Below are 24,846 nucleotides of genomic sequence, written 5' to 3'. Positions count from 1 at the left end.
TCTGTATGTCTGAAATTTTTCATAATAAAACCATGGGGGAAACATAAGCCCGTGAGACTGATACTCTCGCAGCCTCTCACAGACTGGGAAGCAGGTCTGAGAGCACACGTAATTTGCTCAAGGTCATAGAGCTGATTAGCAATGGGGCTGGTGGTCAGATGTACCCTGGGCTGACTTCAAAGCCCAAGCTCTTTGCATGATACATGCTGTAAAGCATGTCACTTTGCAGCTGTTTCGCCCTCCTAGTACCCAATCTGGGTACCCAAAAAGTGCCCAGAAGACCTGTGGGCAGCCTGGAAGCGAGGGATGGTGGGCTGTTCACAGCTTGCTTTCTCCAGACAATGGGGATTCATTAGCAGCGCTTCCTCTGCAGGCTTCTCTTTGGGGGCAGCCAGCAAGTGCCCACACAAGTGCCAGTTCCCTGCTGCCCTCTGACTGCCACAGGACCATGATCCTGCCCCCTCTGAGCCTAAGAGCCCTGCTGGGCTAAGTGAAGGATTGCTACCTGACAGCGTGCTAATAGGGATAGCTCTGTCATCAACCCTGATAAATGGCAGGATGCCCAGGCCAAGGTCTGGTCCTGCTGTCCATGGCTTCCTCCACCCACTCCCGTAGAGAAGAAAAATGCTGATGGGCACACTGCTTCATGGGCGACTCCCTTAGGAGGGACGGAGCCCTTGCACCAGAGAGTCCTATGACATGGCTATTCTTCACGATGGTTTTTGCCAACAATGACTTTCTGCCTTCCTGTCCTAGCTTGTGCATTTTCTTTTCTGGTGACATTTTCCTTTTAGTTTGAGTTCTACTCCACTTAATGCAGCTGCCATCTGCCTCCTAAGCCCATGGCTCAGTGAGGGGCCAGAGCACACAGCCTCCTAATTCCTCCGCACCCCCTCCTATCATTACTGTTCATCCCTGACCCTCCCGCTAATCCCTTCCCTTTGATCTGCCTCCTCCAGACAGATGGAGCATGGTTTCCAGAGGTGATGTTCTGCCAAAAAGCACCCTCAACTACTCCCCGTAGATACAGACCTGGCAAATGAAGCCAGGAGACAGCAGGCTGGGTGGAAGGCCTAGGACAAAGCAACCATCCATACATGTTGACATTCCAGGACACTGTCTTCTCTTTGTAAATGTAACCATGGCTTCCCTCCTAGCTACAGCCTGAGAACTGGTCCTTGCCATCATTTGGTGATCCCATAGACATACACACATACACACACACACCACCCCAGTCCCTAACTTCCTAGATTCATGTAATGCTTCTGCTACAGTCCAGAGGCTCTAGATCACATATCTCCCAGACAGTCTATACTGCAGAAACGAAAAAGAGTAACAATCGCTTATAGTTATGGGATGTTTCTAATGTTTTACCTTCTTCACCTCACCATCTTCTCACAATAAACCTATGAAGTACGTAGTGTTAGCTGACGGGCTGCAAACCCAAAGTTAGACAAGACCCAAAACCAAATTCTACCTTCCCCGCTTACAAGCTGTGTGACACCAGGCAAATGAACCACAGGGACTCACAAACCCACACTCTCCATCCCTCTCTGCTGCCCCCCACCTTGGACTCACCAGGCCCAGGAAGGGCTTGGGGTCAGAAGCAGCGGAGTCTGAAAGCTGCAGCTCCTTCATGTGCTCACTAATCTCCGACTCCTAGGGAAACAGACACACAGAGAAGTCAGCCAGGGCAGAGGACAGAGAGTTGCTATCACCACCCAGGGAATTCCATTCGGGCCATGGTGCCAACACAGGGCTGAGCCTTAACCAAAATCCACATCTGGAAAACCTGAAAGAGGGCTGTGGACCCTCCCATTCCTTCCAGACACGTGCACCAGCCCCCACCCCACCTCGCCAAAGCTGAACAGCCCAGTTGAGGCCACACTGACTCAGGTCAACAGTATTTATACATGTAAGGAGAGCCAAGTGAAGTGAAGTGGAGGCAGCTAGGGAGTTGGCAGTAGGGAAGTTTCATGCTGTCCTTAAAAAGCAGAATGAGGGACGCCTGGGTGGCTCAGTGGTTGAGCATCTTTCTTTGACTCAGGTCGTGATCCTGAGGTCCTGGGATCAAGTTCCATAACAGGCTCCCAGTGGGAGCCTGCTTCTCCCTCTGCTTATGTCTCTGCCTCTTTCCCCGTGTCTCTCAGGAATAAATAAATAAGATCTTTTTAAAAATTAAAATTAGGGCAGCCCGGGTGGCTTAGCAGTTTAGTGCCGCCTTCAGCCCAGGGCCTGATTCTGGAGCCTGCTTCTCCCTCTGCCTGTGTCTCTGCCTCTTTTTCTCTGTGTCTCTCATGAATATATAAATAGAATATTTTTTAAAAATTAAAATTAAAAATAAATAAAAAACAGAATGAGAGTATCTTTTCCAGGAAGTGGCTTAAAACTCTTTAAATTAACTCTCTCACCATCTACCAGGAAGAGGAATAGGCCTAAGGGATGGAAAACTGAAAGTGCCAAAGGCCTTGGGAAGTACTTCTGTGCGTTTGGATCATTGGCCCAGTCTTGCCAAAGCTAGACTCCCATGCCATCTGTGAGAGGGGTCTGCTGGTAACCTAATTCACTAACTTACTACTGCTGGGGCTAAGAACTCCCGGTGGTCCCCACCCCCTCAACATCCTCCCCTCTCTACAGGGAAACGAAATACAGACCACAGACCCCAGCAATCTTGACTAGCTGATGTCAAGAAGTAGGAGAGAGAGGCTAAAAGAGAAAGCAGGTATAACAGAAGAACACGAATGTCCCAGGAGGGTGCCAATGGAAAGGCAAATTTCTACTCTGAATTTCTAATGCTAGCAGGTTTGGAGTTTCATTCAGGCTTTGGCTGCCTGCTGGGTCTGGGCACATCTATCACCATGAAGGGTTCTGGGTGCTGCTGACAGCCCATAGCAGGGCCTACAAATGAAGGTGTGGGACAGAGATCTGCACAGGGTTTGAAAGAGCAGCAGAGTGAGGAAGCCCCAACTCCCCAGGGCACAGGGAGACTTACCTGGCTCGCCTGTGATTGGCTCTCTTTCCAAACAGAAGCCTCCTCCTTGGGCTCCTCTGCCTCTCTGTTCTTGGAACCTTCCTCTCCTGCATCCACTGGGTTCTCTGGTACCTCCTTTTTGTTGGCTTTGGCAGGCTGACCACCCCCAGGGTCCACCCCACTCCTGGACATCCCAGGATCACTCTTCTCATCCTTTTCTTTTTCCAGATGCCAAGCACTCGCCCCTCTTCCCTGCTGCCCTGTGCCATCAGTGCTGCTCAGACTGTTGTCTGCACCCTGGCTGAAGAGCTTGCCGGGAGTGGGGGGCCTGGCAGCGTCTGAATCCAGAGAAGTGTCCTTCTTCTCCTCTGGTTGGCTTGTTCTTGGAGACTCCTAGACAGCAGCAGACCATGTCAGACAAGGAGATGTCAAGAATTAATAAAATAATTTCAGAGACTTGCAACAAGATGGAATGGTCATTCATTGACTCGTTTGGGCCAGCGCTCCAGTTCTGACACCAATGGTTATCAAATACCCTAAGAGCTATTTAAAACACAGATTCCTCGTTCCACTCCACATCTGCTGCATCTAAATGTCTATGGTGACTTAAATACATCCAACCGCCCCATCCACTGACAGGTGTGGAAACCAGTGCGCTGAACTCCATCACCACCACCATGTTCTCAAGTAATAAATGTCTCATTCCAGCCCTGGTAACCAATTCATAAGATTGCAGACTTGGAAACCAGTATTTATTTTTTTTAGAAAGTCAGTAGGTATTTACAATGACGATGACCATGGAAAATCACATAAGAGAGAAGTACTAAAGTCTAAAATTTCATTTTCATTTTTTTTCATTTTTAAAAGGCAGCGAGGAAAAAAACAGGAGAGTGCCCTTCATCAGTGGCGATGAGGGTGGCTCTCTCCCTAGGGCCTCCCCTGTACACATGCCCCTGGAGCACTGTGAGCTGTGTGCTCTGAAAAGCAGAAGCCAAGACAAGACTTATTGGGGGAAATGGTTCTGAAGGATAAAGAGGTCAGGAGGCCTTAAGAACACAGGTCTGACCTGTGGTGGGGGAGTGGGGAAAGGGCAGCTGAAACAGGCAGGGCTTCAGGCCACGGCACCGTTCTGAGAAAGTCTTGGCCTGCACCGCAGAGTCCCATGTCTGGCAGAAATGATCCTGCTCCAGAGCCTGTTGTTCTCGGTCAACAGCATGGCCTTGGCATGAGCCAGGGTGGATCAAAGGTGCCACAGCTGGAGGCTACTGTCGCTAAGGTCCCCTGGGTAGGGTCTCTCAAAAGGAGCACCCTCTCCAGCTGCTACATCCTGCTTCTTATGCTGAAACCTTACTTTAAAGACTAGGAAAAACCTTTAAAGCCAGCCAAAGTAGAAAAAAGAAATCCCTTCCTTGAAATCCAGCTAGCGCTCTATCCCGGGCTAAGAGAAACCTTCCTCCCAGAAAACATCACTTGGGCTGCCAGCATGAATGGCTTCTGAGCAGAGATTTTTTTGATACTTCCCGGGTTCCAGATCCTGGAGACTCATGCAAGGAGCATGGTGACTAGAGTCCAGAGGCCACTGGAGAACATGGCATTCATAAGTACTGCTAAAACCAAGACATGACCATCCGCCTGCAGGTCTGGAAGCCTACTAACAAGCCAACCCAAACTTTCCAAGGATGGTGAAGAGAGGCAGGAGAGTAGAGCAATTCAGAGCTTAGCTTCAGAGATACACTACTTGGGTTCAGATCCTGGGCCCCCTTACAGGGGCCAATTATTTAACTGAAATCGATTAAATTAATCTGAAACCAATTATTTAACTTCTGTGTGCCTTAGTTTCTTCCTCTAAAATATGGGGACACAGGAGGGTCTACCTCATTGGGTGTGGGGGTAGAGTAAATGAGTTAACACTCACTACGTGAGTAAAGAAGTGAGATCGGTGCCTGGCGGACCATTTGCGTCCCATAATGTTGACTAACGTTTTATTGTGAAATGCACATGGTCGTTCACTGCGTGCCTTCTATGTGCCAAGCACTGCCCTGGGGACCCATATATGAACTAGACATAGATCCTGCCTTCAAGGAACTCAGTTGAATCTGAGACAAAAGAAATGTCCCAGGTAGCCTTAGTCATGAGCCTTTGCTGCCCAAAGCAGAGGGCACTGGACACAGTGGTGGTACATACTGTCCTCAGCCCCAGGCCTATCCCAGGAGAAAAGCAGAAGGTGAAAGAGAGAACGGGTGGCTTCCCTCATTCCTTGGCAGCACAAAGGCAGAGTACCCTCCAGTGCCAGCCATCCTCTCAACATCCGTAGCCTGGAGCAAGGGAGAAATCCACTGTGACCATTGGGCTAACAGAAAGGGGGAGATGAGCCCCTCCTCTTCAAGAGCAGCATGAGCAAGGTGAGACCAGGCCTGCTCTTCTCAATCCCTGCAACAGTGCCCAGCACGCAGCAGGAGCTCAGTACTCAGTCTGCGGGGCTCCACAGACCCTGGGGGGTGGGAGTCTCTCAGGGTGATGGAGGGGCATCTGGCCAGCCACACTCCCTCACGCGGCAAGCAGAGCCAATCCACCCTGGCCCTGTTCATCTCATGAAAAGAGCAACAGAGCTTGGGTTAGGAGACAGAGGAGGGTCAGACCACAGACAGCACCATGGCCTTCCACATAAAGTCCACATTTCCTCACACGGCCCAGAGCCTTTCCCGCCCAGCCCTGCCTGCCTCTCAAGGACTGTGGGCAGCCATACCCCATATGCATCCTCCAGGTTATGGATGAACATTGTGCCATTTCGCTACCTGGGCATGCACGATCCTTTTTTTCCCTTAAGGTTGATTATTTCACTTCATTTAGCAAACGATCACACTCTGAGCCCCACCAAACTGCTCCTCCAGCCTTACTCGAGGGTCTGCCTCAGGAAGAAGCTCAGAGGGCAACCAGGAAGGCCCAGGTTCCCCAGGCAGCCTCCTCCTCTACCAACACACACCACACAGCACAGAACAAAATCACAGCTTGCATCCTCAGGCACCCTTCCCAAGGTGGTTGCGGGGGGACCCTCCAGTGTTCAAGAGCTGCCTGCCGAGGCCACTCCACACAGACTCCTCACCGCTCCTGAGAAGCCATGAGCATCACACGCACACATGCATGCATGCACGCACGCAAGTTGGCGATCTACCCTGACAAACCCCTACTGGCCCTCACAGTATCACATCTTCCAGGAAGCCCTCCTGGATCCCCGGGACAGCTGTCCTGAGATGAGCCTTCCCGACCCGTCACAACAACTACTATAACATCACTGCTGATTTCCTGTTTCCCTCACTAGATCAGCTCCCTGCCATCCTCAGTGTCTAATTTCTGACACATAATAAGTGCCTAGCAAACACTTTTCGATTGATTTTTTTTAAATGAGTGTATCATGCAGATATAGGAGCTCCTGCTCTGTAAAATGGAGATGAACTATTTATTTCACAAGGGTTACACAGAGATTAGACTCCATTTGTCACAGGGCTTATTAAATGGAAAATGCTGGGATCCCTGGGTGGTGCAGCAGTTTGGCGCCTGCCTTTGGCTCAGGGCGCGATCCTGGAAACCCGGGATTGAATTCCACGTGGGGCTCCTGGTGCATGGAGCCTGCTTCTCCCTCTGCCTATGTCTCTGCCTCTCTCTCTCTTTCTCTTTGACTATCATAAAAAAATAATAATAATAAATAAATAAATGAAAAATGCTAAACAAATGTTAACTATTAATATTCAAGATGAGGGAAAAACAAGTAACCTGTCAAAAATCAGAGGACATCAGACATAGGAAGAGACTCCCATTCTTCTTCATGACAAAATGTAGTCAGGCTACAAGAATGTCAGGTCGAGTCTGTGCCATCCTCAAGCTTAAATTCTTCAAAGGAAGATTTTCCCATTATGGAGCTTGTCCTATTCTATCTACCTAAATATTAAGATATGAAAACACAGCTAATATGAAAATAAAGGAGCTTGCATTCTCCGAGCCCGTGTCAACCAAGTGCAACAACTTGATGGCCAGACGTACATCTTGCTGGTCAGGATAGCAGAGAGAGACTAGACATTTGTCCCAGATTACCCACATGGCATGAATGAGAGTATGGGAAAACCCCCTCCATGGCCCTCTCCCTGCACTTGGCCCTGCTCCTCCTCACAGTGTGAGCTGAGGCCTCCCCAGGACGTACACTCCAGGCCCTCGAGTATTGTCTCCTGCATCGGTGTTCTGGGAGGCACATGGGCCAGGGCGGGGGCTGCGCCCTCGGCACCACTTTACCCTCCGCTCCTCCGTGCTCAGACTCCTGTCTCCTCCTGTCGGGGCCCCAGACCCCTAAGTATCCGGAGGCAAGTATCTGTTCAAAAACAACCTTGTCATCTGCACAAGGAAAGCGATGCCGCAGAGTCCCTTTAAGAGCATGTCATGAATATTTAATACACACCCCAAAAGCTATGTGAGGTCTCCAGTGCTGCAGCTCCCTCCTCCCAGAGCACAAAGGCTGAGGCTTCTATACTCCACGTGGCTTGGGAGGGAGAGCATGGAGGACAGGGATGCTGAAGGCCCCAAGGCAACCGTGGGTCAGGTTATTCACCGTGTCTCATTCCCACCCAGCTGGTCTCAATTCTTTGCACTGCCCCGCACCCTATGTTGTTAGCATTTCCCAATCACACTGACATCATCCTGTGATGTCTAAGCCCAGCTCCCTCCATCTCCCTTCATCCAGTGATGGGTTCTTGCCAGCGCCACCAGGTCACACAGTGCCTGCTCACCCACCCTGCTGCCTCCCCTCCTCACTCACACCCACTCTCAGCGTCTGGTCCATGAACCTATCCCCTGTGATTCCGTAATACACTAGAATTGGGTTTACACTGAAGGCAGGAGAGGAGGGGGAAGGAGAGAGAGGAGAGGCATTTCTGCCATCCTACTGCCCTCTCATGGAATCATGAGCAAAGTGACTGTGGACAGCACAGAGAAAGGGTAGAACAAACCATGGCAGGAGACCTCCATCTAGGGCTACCTAGATGCCCAGAAGTGGGAAGAAATGGGCAGCTCAGAGGATCCAAGGTCTATAAACAGGGACAGGAGCCATTTTCAAAGGGTGTGGTCCAAGCAGCGGCAGCTGTGTCTATCCTAAAACTGCTGTTCATCCCCAACACTGACCTTCCCCACCAGGGAAAGCCCTAGTTCCTACCGGGGGTTAGAACACAGGAACCCAACACTCCATGTGACAAAAAGAATGAGATCTACTGGGATGCTAGAGACATGGGTGGGAGGTGTATTTAACACCTCCCACTCTAGACATTTCCCCCCATCACACTGGGTTGTCTATTTATACTAAAGAGGTTATAAAAAAAAATTGTTTAAAAGCTCCCACTCCCCCAAAGAAGCACATAATCCTCAGAATGGAAGCTTTTGGAAATCCAGGACAGGTCAAAGAAGTTCCCTTTTTTGTTGACATTTGTAATCCATTATGAAGTAAAAATTAACTCAGAGTCGGAGTGCATCATGATTGATCCACGGTGGGATCTTCAACCCCCAAGCTGACAGCAGGGGTAAGTATCCATCCTACCCAGGACCTGGAACAGCACAACACAACCCGCAGGGACGCCCCCTTGTCCCAGAAGGGCTCACTCTCCTTCATTCTCTCAACTGCTCAGCAAAACACACCTCATCCTTCCTAGGCTCCAGGCAGTGGCAAGTACAGAACATATACACATGAATAGGGCCGAATCTCTACTCTTAGTTTGTTCTCACTTTCTCCTTTCTCTGAGAGCCAGGTAAGTCCTCCTGATGCCCCATTCTTGCTCATGGTCATCCCTCTAGGCTCCAAACCCGAGCTGCTGATCACATTGGCAGGATAAGGGCTTAATGGCAGATGAGAAGAAACAGAGTTGTCATTTCAGGGACCCAAGCACACTGAAGGCTTTGCAGACGGTGCAAATAGACCAGGCCCTGCTCACAAGGAACAGTTTCAAAGTAGACACAGATCAGGTTGATGATAAAAATGGGGGATTCAGGAAAACAGTGTCACATTTCGCAGAAAGTGTTAAAGTCACGACCAAAGCATATCTGATCATGCACCGCCAAAAATGTGGACAGTTTCTGGGGTAATGGACGAAGTACAACAGTAAAACTTAGTCTGCCCACTGGCGAGAGCTGGACCACCTACAACTCAGGGGCTGTGTTGGCCGGGATCTGCGACCCCCGCCCGATGAGACATTTAACCCTAGCTCTTGGGGTGAGCAGAAGACCAAGAAGAGTCAGGAAACAACACGCGGATCATAAGAGATAATAAGAACACAGGAAGAGATAATAAGGAAACAAACTTAAATCTATGATACAGGAACTAGAGTTTTACTGGTCAGTTTCGAGATCATTCTAATAAAACATAAGTGACAGGTTTCAGTTCGAAGTGTTTCTTTTTTTTTTTTTTTTTAAGATTTTATTTATTTATCCATGAGAGACAGACAGAGAGAGAAAGAGAGAGGGAGAGGCAGAGACACACAAGCAGGGGGAAAAGCAGGCTCCACGCAGGGAGCCCGATGTGGGACTCGATCCCGGGACTCCAGGATCATGCCCTGGGCCGAAGGCAGGCGCCAAACCGCTGAGCCACCCAGGCGTCCCAGTTTGAAGAGTTTCAAGTGTGTGAAAGAATTTTATATTCGAATAGACTTATGGAAAGTTTAATTCAGCTTGCAATCAGTATTTAAAAGTTTGTGGAAATCTGAGTGGCTGATGTCATGATTCACTAGTGGTATGAATACCATGGGAATATTGAGAGAAATCTTAATTGCTAGAAACTAATAAACTGGACGTTAGACAAAGGACACACTGTAAGGGAATGTTCCTTTTCAAGTAGAAAGCCACACTGAGGGTTTGTAGGTATTACAACACCACGATGAGTTCTGGATTTTGTTTGTTTTAAGAACATTCTGGTGGTGATGAAGGACAGACGGGGTGGGGGGGGTAGACAGAGATTAGAAGTGACAGGACTACCGTGGGGAGAGTCTGGAAGCTATTCCCATCCACAGTCTGCACTTCCCAGGCCCTGCGCCTTTGCTCAAGCTGTTCACTTACCTAAAATATCCTTCACACCCCCATGCCTAAAACTTACCTACTCTTTAAGAGCCAGGTCAAATGTCATCTCTTTTGAGTTTTTCCTGATCTCCAGGCAAGTAATTTCCTCCCCCTCAGAGCTCCCCTAGGCCAGGCACCTGTGCCAGAGTCTTTGCACAAACTGCCCTGCTTTACAGTTTCCTAGGGAGTCATTTACTCCACACTGAGCACTCACCAAACACCAAGTACCTGGCGTCTCTCTCCAGCTGTAAACTCTGTGAGGCCAGCCTAAAGCCGTCTTACCAAAATCTGTATCTCTACACATGGCCCACCATTCGACAACTGGTAAGACTCTGGATGTCACACCTCAGTTAAAAACCTCTGATGGCTCCCAGTGCCTGGGTACCCCTAATGCAGACTCCTCAGCTGGCACCAAGGGCGTTTAGGATCCAGCCCAAGCTACCTCCACAGACCGTCCCCCACTCATCTCCCACATGTGCTCTGCGCTCCAGCCAAAGGGGATGCCGTCACCTTCCCCAAACTCACCCTGCACCCTCTGCCTCTGCCTGTGCGGGGCCCCGCATATGAGCTTCTCTCCCCCCACTCACCTCTGCCGGGCCAGTCCTGCCCACCGTCCTTTCTGGGTCCCCTCACATGGCAGTTTCTCAACAGAACCCTGCCTGGTCGATCTGCATAGCTTGGAGGCCCCATATTCTCTCTGCGGTGCTCCAGCTCACCTCCCTCACAGCCTCACTGCATTCTATTGTTTTCCAGGAAGGTAAGCCTTTCTTCTGTGAGGCCACAAACCCTCAGGGGGCATAATCACATCTCACTCCGGCTTGCATGACCTAGAGCTAAGCGCCTCACGTAGAAACGTCCAATTACTGGTGGCCGTCTGGCAGGGGTGGCCGTCTGGCAGATGAGCAGATGAACAGATTCCTAGTCCCCTTTTGTGTTTCCCCAAACCCCAGAAATCCCATCTAGACAGCACTGGGGCAAGACAGTTCTCTTCCCAAATCTGCATCCCACAAGTAGAAAAGCTTAAAAAGGAAGGATAGAGCAGGATAGAGGCGTATGCTCTTACCTCATACTCAAAGTCAGCCCCCAGTGCCCCAATGTCCAGGTGTAGGTTCTTAAGAAGTTCGCTTGAACTGCGGACACTCTGAAAACAAACATGATTACAGGTACTCAGCCCAAGAGGGCCAAGAAGCTCCCTCCTGGTTATGCTTTCTGGGACAGACCTAGAAAGCACATAGATTAGGCAAGAAATGAAGCTGTGGGCTAGAAAACCATTCTACTCATTTTTAAAGCGGCACAGAGGTTGGCCAAAAGGAGGCAACAACCCAAGTGTCCATCTACAGACGAATAGCTAAATAAAATGTGGTATATTCATATAATGGATTATTCAGCCATACATGTACAACATGATGATCTCGGAAAACATGCTATGTAAAAGAAAGTACATGTAAAATGGCAAATATTGTATGATTCCACTTATATGAAATATCCAGAATAGGCATATTCAAAGACAGAACATAGAATAGAAGAGACTAGAGACTGGGGAGAGGGGTGACTGGGGGAGTTACTGTTTAATGGGTACAGAATTTCTATTTGGGATTACGACCAAGTTCTGGAGACCGATAGTGGTGATGACTGTACAACACTGTAAAGTTAATAAGGTCACCAAATTGCATGCTTAAAAGTAGTTAAAATGGTAGCTTGCACATTATATATATTTGGCCACAATAAAATAATTCTTTTTAAATAACACAAAGGGTTTCCAGGCCAGGAAGAGGATTCATCATTACCTGATTGTCACTCTCTGCCTCATCCTCCTCATTGGTCTCCTCCCCTAAAGCCAAGAGGCTGAGAGCATTCTTGTCCTCATTGATGGAGCCCAAGAGACCCTTTGAATAAGCAGAAGTCTTGAGACCCTGTGAAGGCTCCAAAGTAGAGAAGGAAAGTCAAGGGACGTGCTAGAAAGACCTACAGAATGCTTTCCCCACTCTCTTTGGATGTCTCCCAGTGCAAGTCTCCCACAACCAAGAAGCTGACCCCAGCAACCCCAGCTCACAGCGATCCCTCCCTTCCTGACTTTGACTGCCCCAGTTGCAAGGACTGGGAAATTAATACTGCAGCACCCCTCTCCCCCAGCATGGGTCTAACCTCCACAGCCCAGAGTCCACATTTGCACCACACAAGTGTGATTTGCTTTCCCAACTTCCCAATTAGCCTATGAACTCTGAGGACTCGGCCCATGGTCTCTCTTTCTTATCTATGGGCCTCCGTTCCTAGCATGGCACAGTCTCTGTAGATCCCATAGTAACTAAATACACAGACCGCAAGAGAAACCATTTACCAGTGTGACTTCTCTGAGCTGACCAGACTCCACTGAGCTCTCCAGGTTCACATTTTGAGATCCTCGAAGAGCAGAGGCCGGGACATCCACAAGGCCTCGTAAGGGAGCCAGGCCCCCAGGAGGGACGTGGCCTGCAGCTAATGAGGAGCCCAGGACCTGGGCAACACAAAACATCTTGTTACAAACCCAAGAAACCACATGGCTCTCAGAGTGCCAGAGACAGATATAAAAATAAAACATCTAAATCCTGCCCGCTCAAATTTAAACCACCTCCGTTCGGAGGCTGCTAATGAAACACAACATCCAGAAATTACCATTGTGCCAACTGTGTGAGAAATCACAGGCAGGCTTGCTGATTCTCCTAACTCCGCTGCTAGTGCACAGCCAATGGTTCCCTCACATCTGGCAGATGCTGCAGAGGGTTCTGCTCCCCTTTCAGAAGCCACATAGGAAGTAGGGGGGCAGAGGGAGGGCAGAGACAAAAGCCTCATCTACCAGAATGAGAAGTCTCAATAGATGAAGTTAAAACTGATGAACCAAGAAAAAGCAGTCTAAGCATATTATTTACAAATATGGAAGCACACCAGAAGAAAGCAGTTGCCTCTGGGGAGGGGTACAAACACCAGAGACCTTCTGTATTTCATTATACGCCCTTTGGTACTATTTGACTTTGTTCAATATGGGCATGTACTACTTTAATCAAAATACATATCAACTCTGAAAAAAGTACATGGGGGTGCCTGGGTAGCTCGGTTAAATGTTGGCTTATGTCATGATCTCAGGATCCTCAGATCAAGCCCCTTGTCCAGCTCTATGCTCAGTGGGGAGCCTGCTTCTCCTTCTCCCTCAGCCCCTCTCCCTGGCTCATGCTCTCTCTCTCTCCCTCTCTCAAATAAATACATAAGTAAGATCTTTAAAAAAAAAATACATGAACGACAAAAGAACTCTCTTTCCCTTCCTCTGCTGACAAGAAAGGTAGCTGAATGGAGCCTTGCCCAGAGAACTGACCAGCTTCCCTGTTCTGTTCTCACGCTGGCCAGATGAAGGCTGCGGGCTAGGGAGCACGGGAAAAGAAATCAGGATGGGAGTCAGAATTTGTGAAACTCTGGCTCATTCACAGACACCCTGGATTCTCAGTTTACTCCAAAACGGAGATGATGGGTGCCTTGCCACTTCAGAAGGCTTGTTGGGAAGTTCAAAAGAGACAATAAACGTGAGGAGTCCGGGGCTACAACAGGAGGGGTCCAGGGCTACAGTGACATGGAGCGGCCCTTAGAGAGATTTACGTTCCTATGGTCTGGGCCGAGCAGCAGGGGCAAGGAAAATATTCTGGGGACAATTTACAATAAACTCTTTAAAATTCATTCCTCAAACTTAAAATGTATAAAATAACACGAAACCATTCCTCTCCAATCCCAAGGGGACTGGAGAGAGAATAGGGGACCTGGAGGAGGTGGGGCTGAGGACGTCCAGGCAGCCCACCGTCTGTCTCATCTACAGCCTGGGCTAAAGAGCCCAAACCACTGGGTGTTTTTTAAGATTTTATTTATTTATTCATGAGAGACACAGAGAGAGAGGCAGAGACATAGGCAAAGGGAGAAGCAGGCTCCCTGTGAGGAGCCTAATGCAGGACTCGGTCCCAAGACCCCAGGATCACGACCTGAGCCAAAAGCAGACACTCAGCCACTGAGCCACTCAGGCATCCCTATTGGGCAGATTCTGACCAGCGGGAGCAGGTAGGAGCAGGAAGGCAGAAAGGAGCAGGTAACCATCAGGGCTGAGCCTCTTCCGTGCCATCTCTCATTCTGCTCTTACAACCCCAGGCAACAGTCTCTACCGATGGAGATGGTGGAGATCAAGACCACAGCCCACAGTCACAGGGCCGCTAAGGGCAGGGGCACAGATATGGGACTGGACCCCAGGGCGATCTCAAAGCCAGTATTTTATGCCACCTCTTTGTACCTTACAGCTTCTTTAAGGTAAACTGGGGGTATAATGGGAGCAAATGGTCTGCTCCTCCTGACTTCAGCCCTTCCCACCAGGCCCAGCCTATGGGCAACTGAAACTCCTCCCACACCGTATTTATGGAAAAGTATGGACTCCTGATGTGGCTAATTTGCAGACGTGCTAGGGGCTGGAGGGAGGGAGGGAGGCAGACATGCTGGGGGCCCTGCTCTCCCAGACCTTTACCAAATCAGCGGTTGGCAGGGAAATGACACATTCCCAGCTCCTAGCTGATCATCTTCTCTGGCTGGCCATTAATTCTGACTACAAGCTGTGCGTAGCCTTGTCCTTCCAAGGGGATAAACTTGCTGCCATTGGGCTAATTAAAACTTTCAGGATCATTGGCAGCTTATCCGATATTTATCATGCTATAGTAGTTATTAAAGCCAACAGAGAACCAGGACACGCCAGCAATTAGAAACCAGAGGAACAGCTGGGTAAAGACACAGCTGGGCGACAGCAAAAGAATAGCTAGGGAAATTCAGATTGACCCCTGTGGTCTCTGATCCAACTTGACTTCTTGTGAATGAATTGATGTGACTCTTTACAAGGGACAAAGAGGATCAGAATGACAAGGAAAGCACGATCTGCTGGCAAATCCCCATAGCAGAGGAAGTGAAGGTACAAACAAGCCTGACACAGTTTGGTCACGTGGCTTCTGGGAACCCCGGGAAGCAAGGAGCAGAAGTAGCTCACTGGATGGTAGAGAGATTCTGGGCTTCAGCCCCCCAGTGACTGTATTAGCTTTCCCCTTCTGTGTGATTCCAAGAAGGGGCTAAATTCAGAGCTCATGAGGAGTGTGTCTACTTGGGAAGCCTCTGTCATTGGCTGATGGGAAAGGCTTCCCAAATCCTAGGAGAGTACCCAGATCCTGCAGGAGCACCAGGACAGTACCACCTTGCTCACCCTCAAAACTGACCATCTGCAAAGCCTGTGACCCACCACCCCCACCCCACTCTTGTGAACTAAGTCAGCTCCAGGGAAGGGAAGGCTAGATACCCTCACCTTGCAGGTGACAGTCACAAGAAACACAAAATACAGGTCAGCCCACAAGACGGCCAGCCTGGGTAGGTAAGGGATCAGCCGTTATCAGGGGAGAGCAAATAACAGGAAAGCAGGCCTGAGGGCCAAGTGAAGACCTCAGCTCACCCTGCTCCCTCCCTGCCAAGTCCAGTGAGGCCTGCAGGCCCTACTCGCTAGGAAGCCTACCTGGTTGAGAAGCTGCAGCATGCCTGGCTCTGGAGCAAGCCCTCTGCTGGAACTCAGCTCGACTAGCCTCTGCCTGAAGGGACTGCTGCTTGGCTGGAAACAGGCTTGCTGAGAGGCCTCCTGCCCAGCAGAGGCAAGAGCCATCTCCTGAGGATGCTCCAGCACGTCCAGCCCCCACGCCAGAAACCTGGAGTCCCTCTCCATGGCTCTGACAGCCTCGTGCTCACCCTCACTAGACATCCTGGAAGATTCGGCCGCCATGCAACAGACCCTGCCGGCGATATCTTTACATGGTGTTTCCTGCATGCTCTCGGACAGCCCCAGGCCCTCCAGCCGCCTGGAGATCTTGGCCATCTGCAGGATGTGCCCATAGAACCTCTTGCCCTCAGAGGAGTCTTCACTCTCGGACTGCTTATCAGCAGAGTTCTGCATGGGGAACAACTGGAGGCCTAGGAAGGGGCTGGAGCGCTGATCTCTGCGCCTGGCACCTGACTCAGCCACGCCCTGCTCGGAGCCCTGAGAGCTCTGAAGGTCCCAAGGGAAGTTGTTCACCTCTCCCAGGATCTGAGAGCCACGGTGGGAAGACAAACTGTTGCTCTCTAAGTCGGGCTCAGACCCACTAGGCTTCCTGTCTCCTTCAGAGGGCTCTAGAGACCCCCGGGGGCATCTCTGCTCACTGGCAGGGAAGTCTCCAGGGGCACTCCCTGAAGGGGCATTCTGGGCTGGCTCTAATGCCAGCACATCCAGCGGTCTTAGGAAGCACTCCTGAGGCGGATCCTTAGCTGAGGCCCTGGGAGCCTCAGGGTCACTGGGTCCTGTCTCCTTGCAGCTCCCAGGGGGGTCCTTGTTGACAAGCTTAGAGACCTGTCTCATCCACAGTCCTGGGGACTCTTTCCTCCTCCTCCCCCTGCCCACACTCCCACCTTCCCCAGAAACGCCCTGCCAGCTCTGATCTTCAGCTGGGCCGCTATCTAACAAGAGCAGCTGGCTCTTCCTGGGAGCTGGCATGTGGTCAGAGGAACACGAGGACCGGGAGGGGTTCTCCTCGTGGAATGAGGAGGGGAGGGGGCTCTGGCTCTTGTCTCCCTTGGGGCCAGTGGAGCCCCGTTTGGCCACACGGTGGCCGTGCTGCTCCCCTTCTAGCTGTAAGCCCCTGATGGTTTCAGAAAGCTTTGAGTGGACAGAGGCCTGGCCTTCCAACATCTCCTGCCCATTCTGGAGGGGCCTGGTGTTCTCAGGGCCCAGCGTGCTAGGCTTCTGCTGTCTGGTCCTCAGCTCCAGCTCTTCTATTTCAGGGTCTGAAAACCCCAGGTAGATTTTCTCTGTTGGCTTCTGGGGTTTCCCCAGACCCTGCAGATCACACATTTCTGTCCTGCACTGGGCCAGGGCATTGCCTAAGGTTTTCTCCACGTCAGCAAAGATATGGTGGTATTGAGAAGCTTGGCCTTTGGAGAGTGGCTGTAGCTTGCTGGGCAGGGTGCCCATGAAAGGCCAGGGGGTGTCACCCAGCTTGCAGGGGCTCTCTCCTTTCTTAAAGGAGCCCTCGTTTCTAGCCTGCATCTCTTGGTCTAGGTCCAGATCAGCAAGCCCAGGTGCTAGGAGAAGGGATGGGCGGCAGAGAAAGGAGGAAGAATGCAGAAGTCCCTGTTCAGGCTGTGTTTCCTAGACAGGTATATAAACATGCAGAGAAAACTAAGCCAAAGCACTTCTAATTTATACTTGCTACCTCAGCCCTTGGCAAGCCCTTAACAGAAACCCACCCTCCCTTTAAAGTAAAACACAAACCAAGAGGGGAAAACAAAAAAAAGGCTAAAAAACTCCCTTGGGCTTCATTGTTTCTGGGCCCTAGTTTCCTTATCTTTAAAGAGGAGGCTGGACTTGATCAAGGGCTTACCCCCCTGCTTCATGGAACCCTCAGGTCAGTCCCCACATGGGACCCCAGAGGCCACTGTAGTGTACATGTAGTGGGAAAAAGGGTACCACAGAGACCTATACCCTGAGGCTGACTTTTCCTTGATATGCTAGACATCCACAGAGGAAGGAACTAATTGGCAGACAGGGCTTCACTACTAACAAAGATCTGAATCACCAACCAGGTCATCCCTAAGATATCATCAGGCTCTCAGTTCTGTGATTGGCTAATCTTATAAAATCCAAAGCCTTACCAAAGACCACCAGAAACTAAGAAGGGAGAGAGGGGAAACATGGCCAGTGAGCTAAGCTCTGGGAATTCCATCTAGGTCTTCTAGCAAAAACGCGAAATGGTATTGCTCAAGAGAGGTCCACACAGTCAGAGGATATTGGGTCTAGAAGAAACCCTAAAAGATAAACCTCAGCCTGCAAACATTCACGCTAAGTTCCAGCTGGTCTATGCATGCACACCTCCAGAGATTCCAAGCCACCTGAGCCCAGGTCACCCACCTGGCTCAGATCTGCCCTCTAGACAAAGCCGGTTCTGAGGCACTGTCCTGAGCCCTGACATCCAGACTGGCAGCCCAAGGCTATCCAATCATCCTCAGCTCCTGAAACTATAAAAGAATCCTTTTAACAGGGAGCTCTGTGCTCTTGATCACACAGTCCAGGACTCTGTCACCCAACCATCCACCCTAGAACCCTTGCTTCTTTCCCTCTCTCACCTTTAAGTCATGCCAGAGCCTGCCCAGACACTTGTTACTATTTAAAGTAGTCTAGTAGTGAAAAGCCCATTATCCACCTTTGGTCTTCCAAACATGTAATGTTAGAAAATTCAACGAAATGTTAGAAAATTCAACCGATTTGCAAATTACCCATCCTCTTTTTCTCTATCTGCAAGGATGGGTTTGTTATCTTGTTTCTTGGGATCATGAGTACTCAGTAATCAGTGGGAGAGGGGGAGGGAGGGAAGACTATCTATAGAGCTGGTAAATGTGGAAAAAGATAAATTCACCAGCAACCATCCGATGCCAGAACTGGCGCCTTGGGAAGGAAGGAAGGAAGGTGGAGGAAATCTTCACTGAGAAACAAGCACTAGACACTGGTGGGAAACGCTATAGAGAGAAAACACAACAACTGGACAAATGAGAGGTTTGAAAAGACGTTCTTGGCACACACACCCTCCCCCCACCCCGGCAACTGGCCTGCATTCCCACGGGGTCTCCTCCTCCCAGCATGCCCCAATGCCCCCCAACCCAGGTGAAGGATTCCCTGCCCTAGCAAAGCACTTGGGGAGAGCCTGGGCCTCACGTCGGTATGGCTCCAAGTCTTAGCTTCTCTACCTATACATTCAGGGCAATAATTCCATCTCTTAAGTTCAGACACACTGAAGGGACAAATAAAACAGTAAGGGGAAAGAGCGCTTTCAACCCTGAGTAAAAAAGCTACCCAAGATCAAGGTGATCACGCTGCCATCAAATTTCAATTACACATCACCAGCCAAGGATACCAGCAAAAAAGACAATCCACGGGAGTGGATAAAGCCCAAAGCTTTCCTCTTTGGATTTGGAAGGCACTGGCATTCTGACAACTGAATTAGGGCTACATCTGACATCTACAAATTTGCACCACACTGGGAAGGCCTGGCTCTGAAAGGAAAGACGCTCTGCTCATCTGGGTTCTCTGTCAACTGTTCTCCGTCCCCCACTCTCCAGAGGGGCAGATGGACTGCCGCGCAGCACCATGCTCAGCAGAGCGCTTTCACTCACTAATCCTACTACACGATATATGCTTCCCAAGGAAGAAAAAAGGAATTGTTTAGGGGCAGTCAAAACTTCAAGAAGCTCAAAGGAAAATTTGCCAGAAGACAGGCATAACTAAGGTGACGTACTATGAAGAAATCACCGTGGTATTGGTGCTGTCCTTAACTTCTAGCTAGAAACACCTAGAGGCTCCTAACATCCCCCTCAGGTTTCAGCCCTGACCTCTCTGGGAGCTGGTATCCATGGACTCACCAGTGGGCTTTTGGAGGTCTCTTTGTCCTTCTTGTCTTTCTTTTCCTTTTTCTTTTTCTTGTCTTTCTTCTTGATGGCTGCAGGAGTTGACAGCTTCCCCCGCTCTTGAATCACCAAGTTCCGATAATGCTCATCACATGGATGGTCCCACATGGACTGCCCGTTGGCAAAGTTGAAATAGTAAATATCACCTGTGATGTCCTGGCTGCGGAGAGCAGAGGTCAGGCATTAGTCCCTGATCAGGTCCACAGCTACTTAGGGAAAAAAGAGCAGAGAAATGGCCGAGAGATGGACAAGAAGGAAGAACAGCGTGAGAGGGGCAGAAGGAGAGAGAAGGAAGATCAGGAGGACACAGGGAGGATTAACCCAGAACGGAAGGGTACCGTGTGGCTAAGATAGGAGTTAACTTAGAACAAAGGATTGGGATACCGAAGGACTTCTCAAGAAAAATTCCTGGGAATTCATGCTAGACTGGAGTACAAATAAATTTGGTTTCAGATGGATAAATACAGATGCTGTGGGATCTTGGAGATAGATTCTAGGATTGACCTTGCTTAATATTTTTATAAAGGGTGTAAGGAGGAAAGACGCATTGTGAAAGCTCTGGTTTTGCAGAAGATATTTGTATCCCCATGTTCACAGTGGCATTAATCAGAACAGCCAAAGGGTGCTAACAGGCCAAATGTCCATTGACAAACAGATAAATAAACAAAATGTAGCAGAAACATACACTAGGATTCTATTCCACCTTGAAAAGCAATGAGGTACTCACACAGGCTACAACACAGATGAACCCTACAGACATTATACTAAGTAAAAATAAGCCAGACACAAAAGGATGAATACTATGAGTCCATTGATAACAATCTAGAATAGGTTAATTACAGAGGCAGAAAGTAGGTCAGAGGTTACCCCAAGCTCGGGGGAAGGGAGAGGAGGGGGCACAGACTTTCAGTTTAGGAAGCTGAACAAGTTCTGGAACTGGGTGGTGGGGATACTTGAACAACACTGTGAATGTGCTTCATGCTGCTGAACTATATTTCCCAAAATGGTTACAACAGCACATTTTATGTTATGTATGTTTTAGTGGAAAAAAAAAAAAACCTTACAAAAAATGTTTAATTTCAGTGTGATAAAAGAAAGTGTATAGAAAATGAAAAGAGAGGAGACTGGGAGAAAATAGTAGAAACAGTAGTATAAGATTAATATACAGACAAAAATCAGAGTTCTCAACAAAAATAAAAAGATAAGTCCCCAGCAGACAAAACGGCAAAGGATATAAGCAAGCAAATGGCCAACAGATGGCCGGCTCAACTCAATGTAACGATTTGAGAAATGCAAATTCAAACAATCAGGTATAATTTCCTGCCCTTGGATTGACAATTTTCTTGATTTTGATCCTTTCCAGGGAGTTGATAATATTTTAAATGATAATATTTTTAAATGAACAACCACATGTACTATTACTGGAGGGACTGTTAAACTGTAATGGAAAGCAATTTGTGATTAACAATATTTAAAATCTGCACCTCTTTTAACACATTGATTCAAATTCTAGAAATTTTTTCTCAAGACACACATACAAAATCTCAGGCAATGTGCTTAACCAAACTGAAGGAAACATTGGACCTCTCCTCACCTACTGCCAAATTCTCAGATGCCAGAAACAGAAAGAAAACGTTTAGTAAGTGTGAGAACTGACAGGTCAAGGTTGGTGTCTGACCTGGATGGAGCCCCTCCAAACCTGGGTTTTAATGCCAATTGACAGACACAAAAGATGGTCTTAGGCCTTCACGCATCTGGAAACTAGGAACAAGGGATGCCTAGATGGCGGTTGAGCATCTGTCTTTGGCCCAGGGCGTGATCCTGGAGTCCGGGGATCAAGTCCCACGTCGGGTTTCCTGTATGAAGCCTGCTTCTCCCTCTGACTGTGTCTCTGCCTCTCTCTCTCTCTCTCTCTCTCTCTCTTTCATGAATAAATAAAACCTTAAAAAAAAAAAAAGGAAAAGAAAGTAGGAATGAGACCCGTGTCTATCACTTGGGCCTTAAGGCTGCTCACCCCATGAATGGAAAAACCTAGTGGGACGAGGAAACATGTCACCCAGTCTAGGCAGGCAAAATCAAATTTCATGAAAAATTAAAACACCAAGACACACGTAGACATAGAGTCCAAATTATGGTAAGGAAGTCCCACCCCATAAAATTAATGTAAAAATTTAGTACTTAAACCCACTGAAAAATCCTTGGCACAAGTTACTGTAAAGTCACTCAACAACCTAGGAATAAAACATAGAAAATAACTCTACAGAAGATGGATTCACAAAACTCACAATAAATAATTAACAAACCCCATGGGGAAACAATTCACCGTGAAAGGAAATCAGTGCCAGTGAAGAGAAGCATTAGCACACAAGGAAACTTGGCATAGCAGAATAATCAAAAGAAGACTAAAATTAACTACATCTAAAATTACTGTAGGGATAAAAAGAGTAGAATCCATAATGACAGAACAGAACTCAAAAAAAAAAAAAAACAGACATATTGAAAAGAACATAACAGAACTTGCTGGAATTGGTACAATCATTAAATTAGGGGAGGTAAGGGGAATGAAGAGAGAGGAGTCTTCAAAGTAAGAAAGCACCCCAAATCCTGAACTTAGGAAATAAAAATAAATACATACCTGATATGCTATAATGAAATTACAGAATACCAAAAATAAAAGTAAAATAAGAAAAACAGGGATGCCTGGGTGGCTCAGTGGTTGAGCCTTTGGCTCAGGATGTGATCCCAGATCCTGAGATCGAGTTCCACCTGGGGCTCCCCGCAGGGAGCCTGCTTCTCCCTCTGCCTATGTCTCTGCCTCTCTCTGTGTGTCTCTCATGAATAAATAAATAAAATCTTTTAAAAAATAAAATAAAATAAAATAATAAAAACAATCAGAGGGAGGAAAGATTTACTTCCCACAAAGGAACAACAAACGAAACCAAGAAAACATATCTTATTAAGGAAAACCCGAAGTCAGAAGATAACAACAGTATATAATATTGGCCAAAGGCTATTCAAAGTCAACAGACAATTCTGTACTAAACTAACCTGTTGTTCAGAGTGAGACCAGACAAACGTGTCTAGAGACAAAGACATAAACACATCTAGCATGCTTGATATAAAGAACATTTGTAGAACCCTATACCCCAAAATTAGACTACATCCTTATCAAGAACATCCAGAACATTCATATAAACAGAATCACTTACTGAGCCAGAAACGAGGTCTCAGCTTGTAACAAAAATGTGAAGAGAATGGGAAATCGGTAATCAAAAAATACCTATCTACCTCATCCCCTTCAAACTTTAACTTTAGAACAAAGATACTTAACAAAATTTTAGAAAATCATAACTGATAATATATAATTATGACCAAGAATGTAAGGCCGGTTTAACATTTGAAAATCAATCAATACAATTCACCATATTAAGACCAAAATAGAAAAAAAAAAAAATCACATGATCTATCAATAGATCCAAAAAAACATTTGGTAAAATCCAAAACCCTTTCTGATTTAGACTCTCAGCAAGCCAGGAATTGAAGGGGACTTCCTCACCCTGACCAAGGACATTTACAAAAACCTACAGCTAACATCATACTCAATCCCTTAAGATCAGGAACAAAACAAAACGTCCATTGTCACCATTTCTATTATTGGTGACAGTCAGTGCAGTAAGGAAAGAAATAAAAAAGGTATCCAGATTGGAAAAGAAGAGGTAAAAATGTCTCTTTTTGCAGAAGATGTAATCACATATGTAGGATATCCTATGAAATCTACAGAACTATTAGAACTAACATACGTGGGTAACCTGGGTGGGTCAGGTGATTGAGTATCTGACTCTTGATTTCAGCTCAGGTCATGATCTTGGGGTCCTGGGATTGAGCCCTGCCCCCCACCCCCAGCGCTTTGGGATCCTGATCAGCAGGCAGTCTGTTTCTCTCCTTTCCCTCTTCTAACTCCTCCAGCTCACCTGTACGCCCAACAGCACACTCTCTCTCAAAGTGAATAAATCTTTAAAAAGAACTGAAACATGAGTTTAGCAAGGTTGCCAGCTACAAGATCAATATACAAAAGCCAATTTTATTTCTATATAAAAGCAACAAGCAATAGGAAATTGAAATTTTAAAATATACCATTTACAGACACGTCAAAAATATCCACTACTTAGGAATAATTCTAACAAAATATGGGCAAAACATGTGCAGTAAAAACTCCAAAACATTTCTTTGATATAGTAAAGAACCACATAAGTAAATGGAGACAGACTCCACTCAGGGGTTGGAAGACTCCATATAGTTATAAAGGTCAATCCTCCCCAAACTGATTTATAGATTTGGTGTAATCCCAATCAAAATCTTAACAGGATTTTTCTTTTGTAGAAAATGACAAGCTGATTCTAAAATCCACATGGAAATGCAGAGGACCTACCATGCAACTTTGGAAGTGGAGAACAAAGTTGGAGGATTTACCCTAAATGATTTCAAGGCTTATAATAAAGGTACGGTAATCAAGACAGTATATACAGTATTGGTGTTAATTAAGGTAGACAAACAGATCAATGGAAGAGAGCAGAGAAACCAGAACAGACCCACACATAGGGTCAATTTGGAAAAAGATCTAAACACCCTTCAATTTTAAGAGTGGTTAAATAAATCTGGATTTTTTAAAATTTTGGCACATCTATACAGGAAAAGTGTGTAGCTGATAAAAGGCTAATGTAGACCACAAGCTGACAGAGAAGAGCAACAAGTATATAGTAAGTACTTATGCTTAACAAACAAAACCATGTCTGTGGGGTGTGGTCTGTTTTAAAGGCCAGGAATTCACCAATTAATAGTAATTACTCTTACTATTTACTCTTGTAAATAGTGATTAAAAGGTGATTAAAAGGGTAAAAGACGGGGCACCTGAGTGGCTCAGTGGTTGAGCATCTGCCTTTGGTTCAGGTTGTGATCCTGGGGTCCCAGGATCAGTCCCACATCAGACTCCCTGCAGGGAGCCTGCTTCTCCCTCTGCCTATGTCTCTGCCTCTCTGTGTCTCTCATGAATAAAGAAAAATAAAGACTTTAAAAAAAAAATGTATCCAAAAGCCAAACAGCACAGGTAGGTACAAACTTAAAAACAAAGGCAAAGATGATAGAGGTTAATGGATGAGGCAAATGTCGGGGTGCCTGGGTGGCTCCATCAGTTAAAGCAGCCAACTGGGTTTTGGCTCAGGTCATGATCTCATGGATCCTAGGATCGAGCCCTGAGTCAGGCTCTATCCTGG

The 24,846-nt window shown here is 47.6% G+C and overlaps 1 protein-coding gene across 12 annotated transcripts in view; it reads right to left on the bottom strand.

Annotated features, from left to right (window-relative positions):
- Positions 1 to 24,846, bottom strand: part of CEP164 (centrosomal protein 164) — a 63,633-nt gene that overhangs the window by 25,588 nt on the left and 13,199 nt on the right. For 7 of the 12 annotated variants that reach the window (XM_077893683.1, XM_077893679.1, XM_077893685.1 and 4 more), the window contains 7 exons: positions 19,532 to 19,736; positions 15,606 to 17,267; positions 12,393 to 12,548; positions 11,842 to 11,976; positions 11,118 to 11,195; positions 2,993 to 3,364; positions 1,579 to 1,659 (listed from right to left, as the gene is read on the bottom strand). In XM_077893683.1, the coding sequence (XP_077749809.1) occupies positions 1,579 to 1,659; positions 2,993 to 3,364; positions 11,118 to 11,195; positions 11,842 to 11,976; positions 12,393 to 12,548; positions 15,606 to 17,267; positions 19,532 to 19,736 (2,689 nt within the window). The remainder of the gene's footprint in view (positions 1 to 1,578; positions 1,660 to 2,992; positions 3,365 to 11,117; positions 11,196 to 11,841; positions 11,977 to 12,392; positions 12,549 to 15,605; positions 17,268 to 19,531; positions 19,737 to 24,846) is intronic. The other 5 variants (XM_077893688.1, XM_077893687.1, XM_077893690.1 and 2 more) reach the window with 3 other exon arrangements.

The sequence above is a fragment of the Canis aureus genome, chromosome 3 (genome assembly GCF_053574225.1).
Source record: "Canis aureus isolate CA01 chromosome 3, VMU_Caureus_v.1.0, whole genome shotgun sequence".
Classification (NCBI taxonomy): domain Eukaryota; kingdom Metazoa; phylum Chordata; class Mammalia; order Carnivora; family Canidae; genus Canis; species Canis aureus.
Note: the sequence above shows the minus strand (reverse complement) of the source record. Positions and strands in the feature narration are given on the sequence as shown.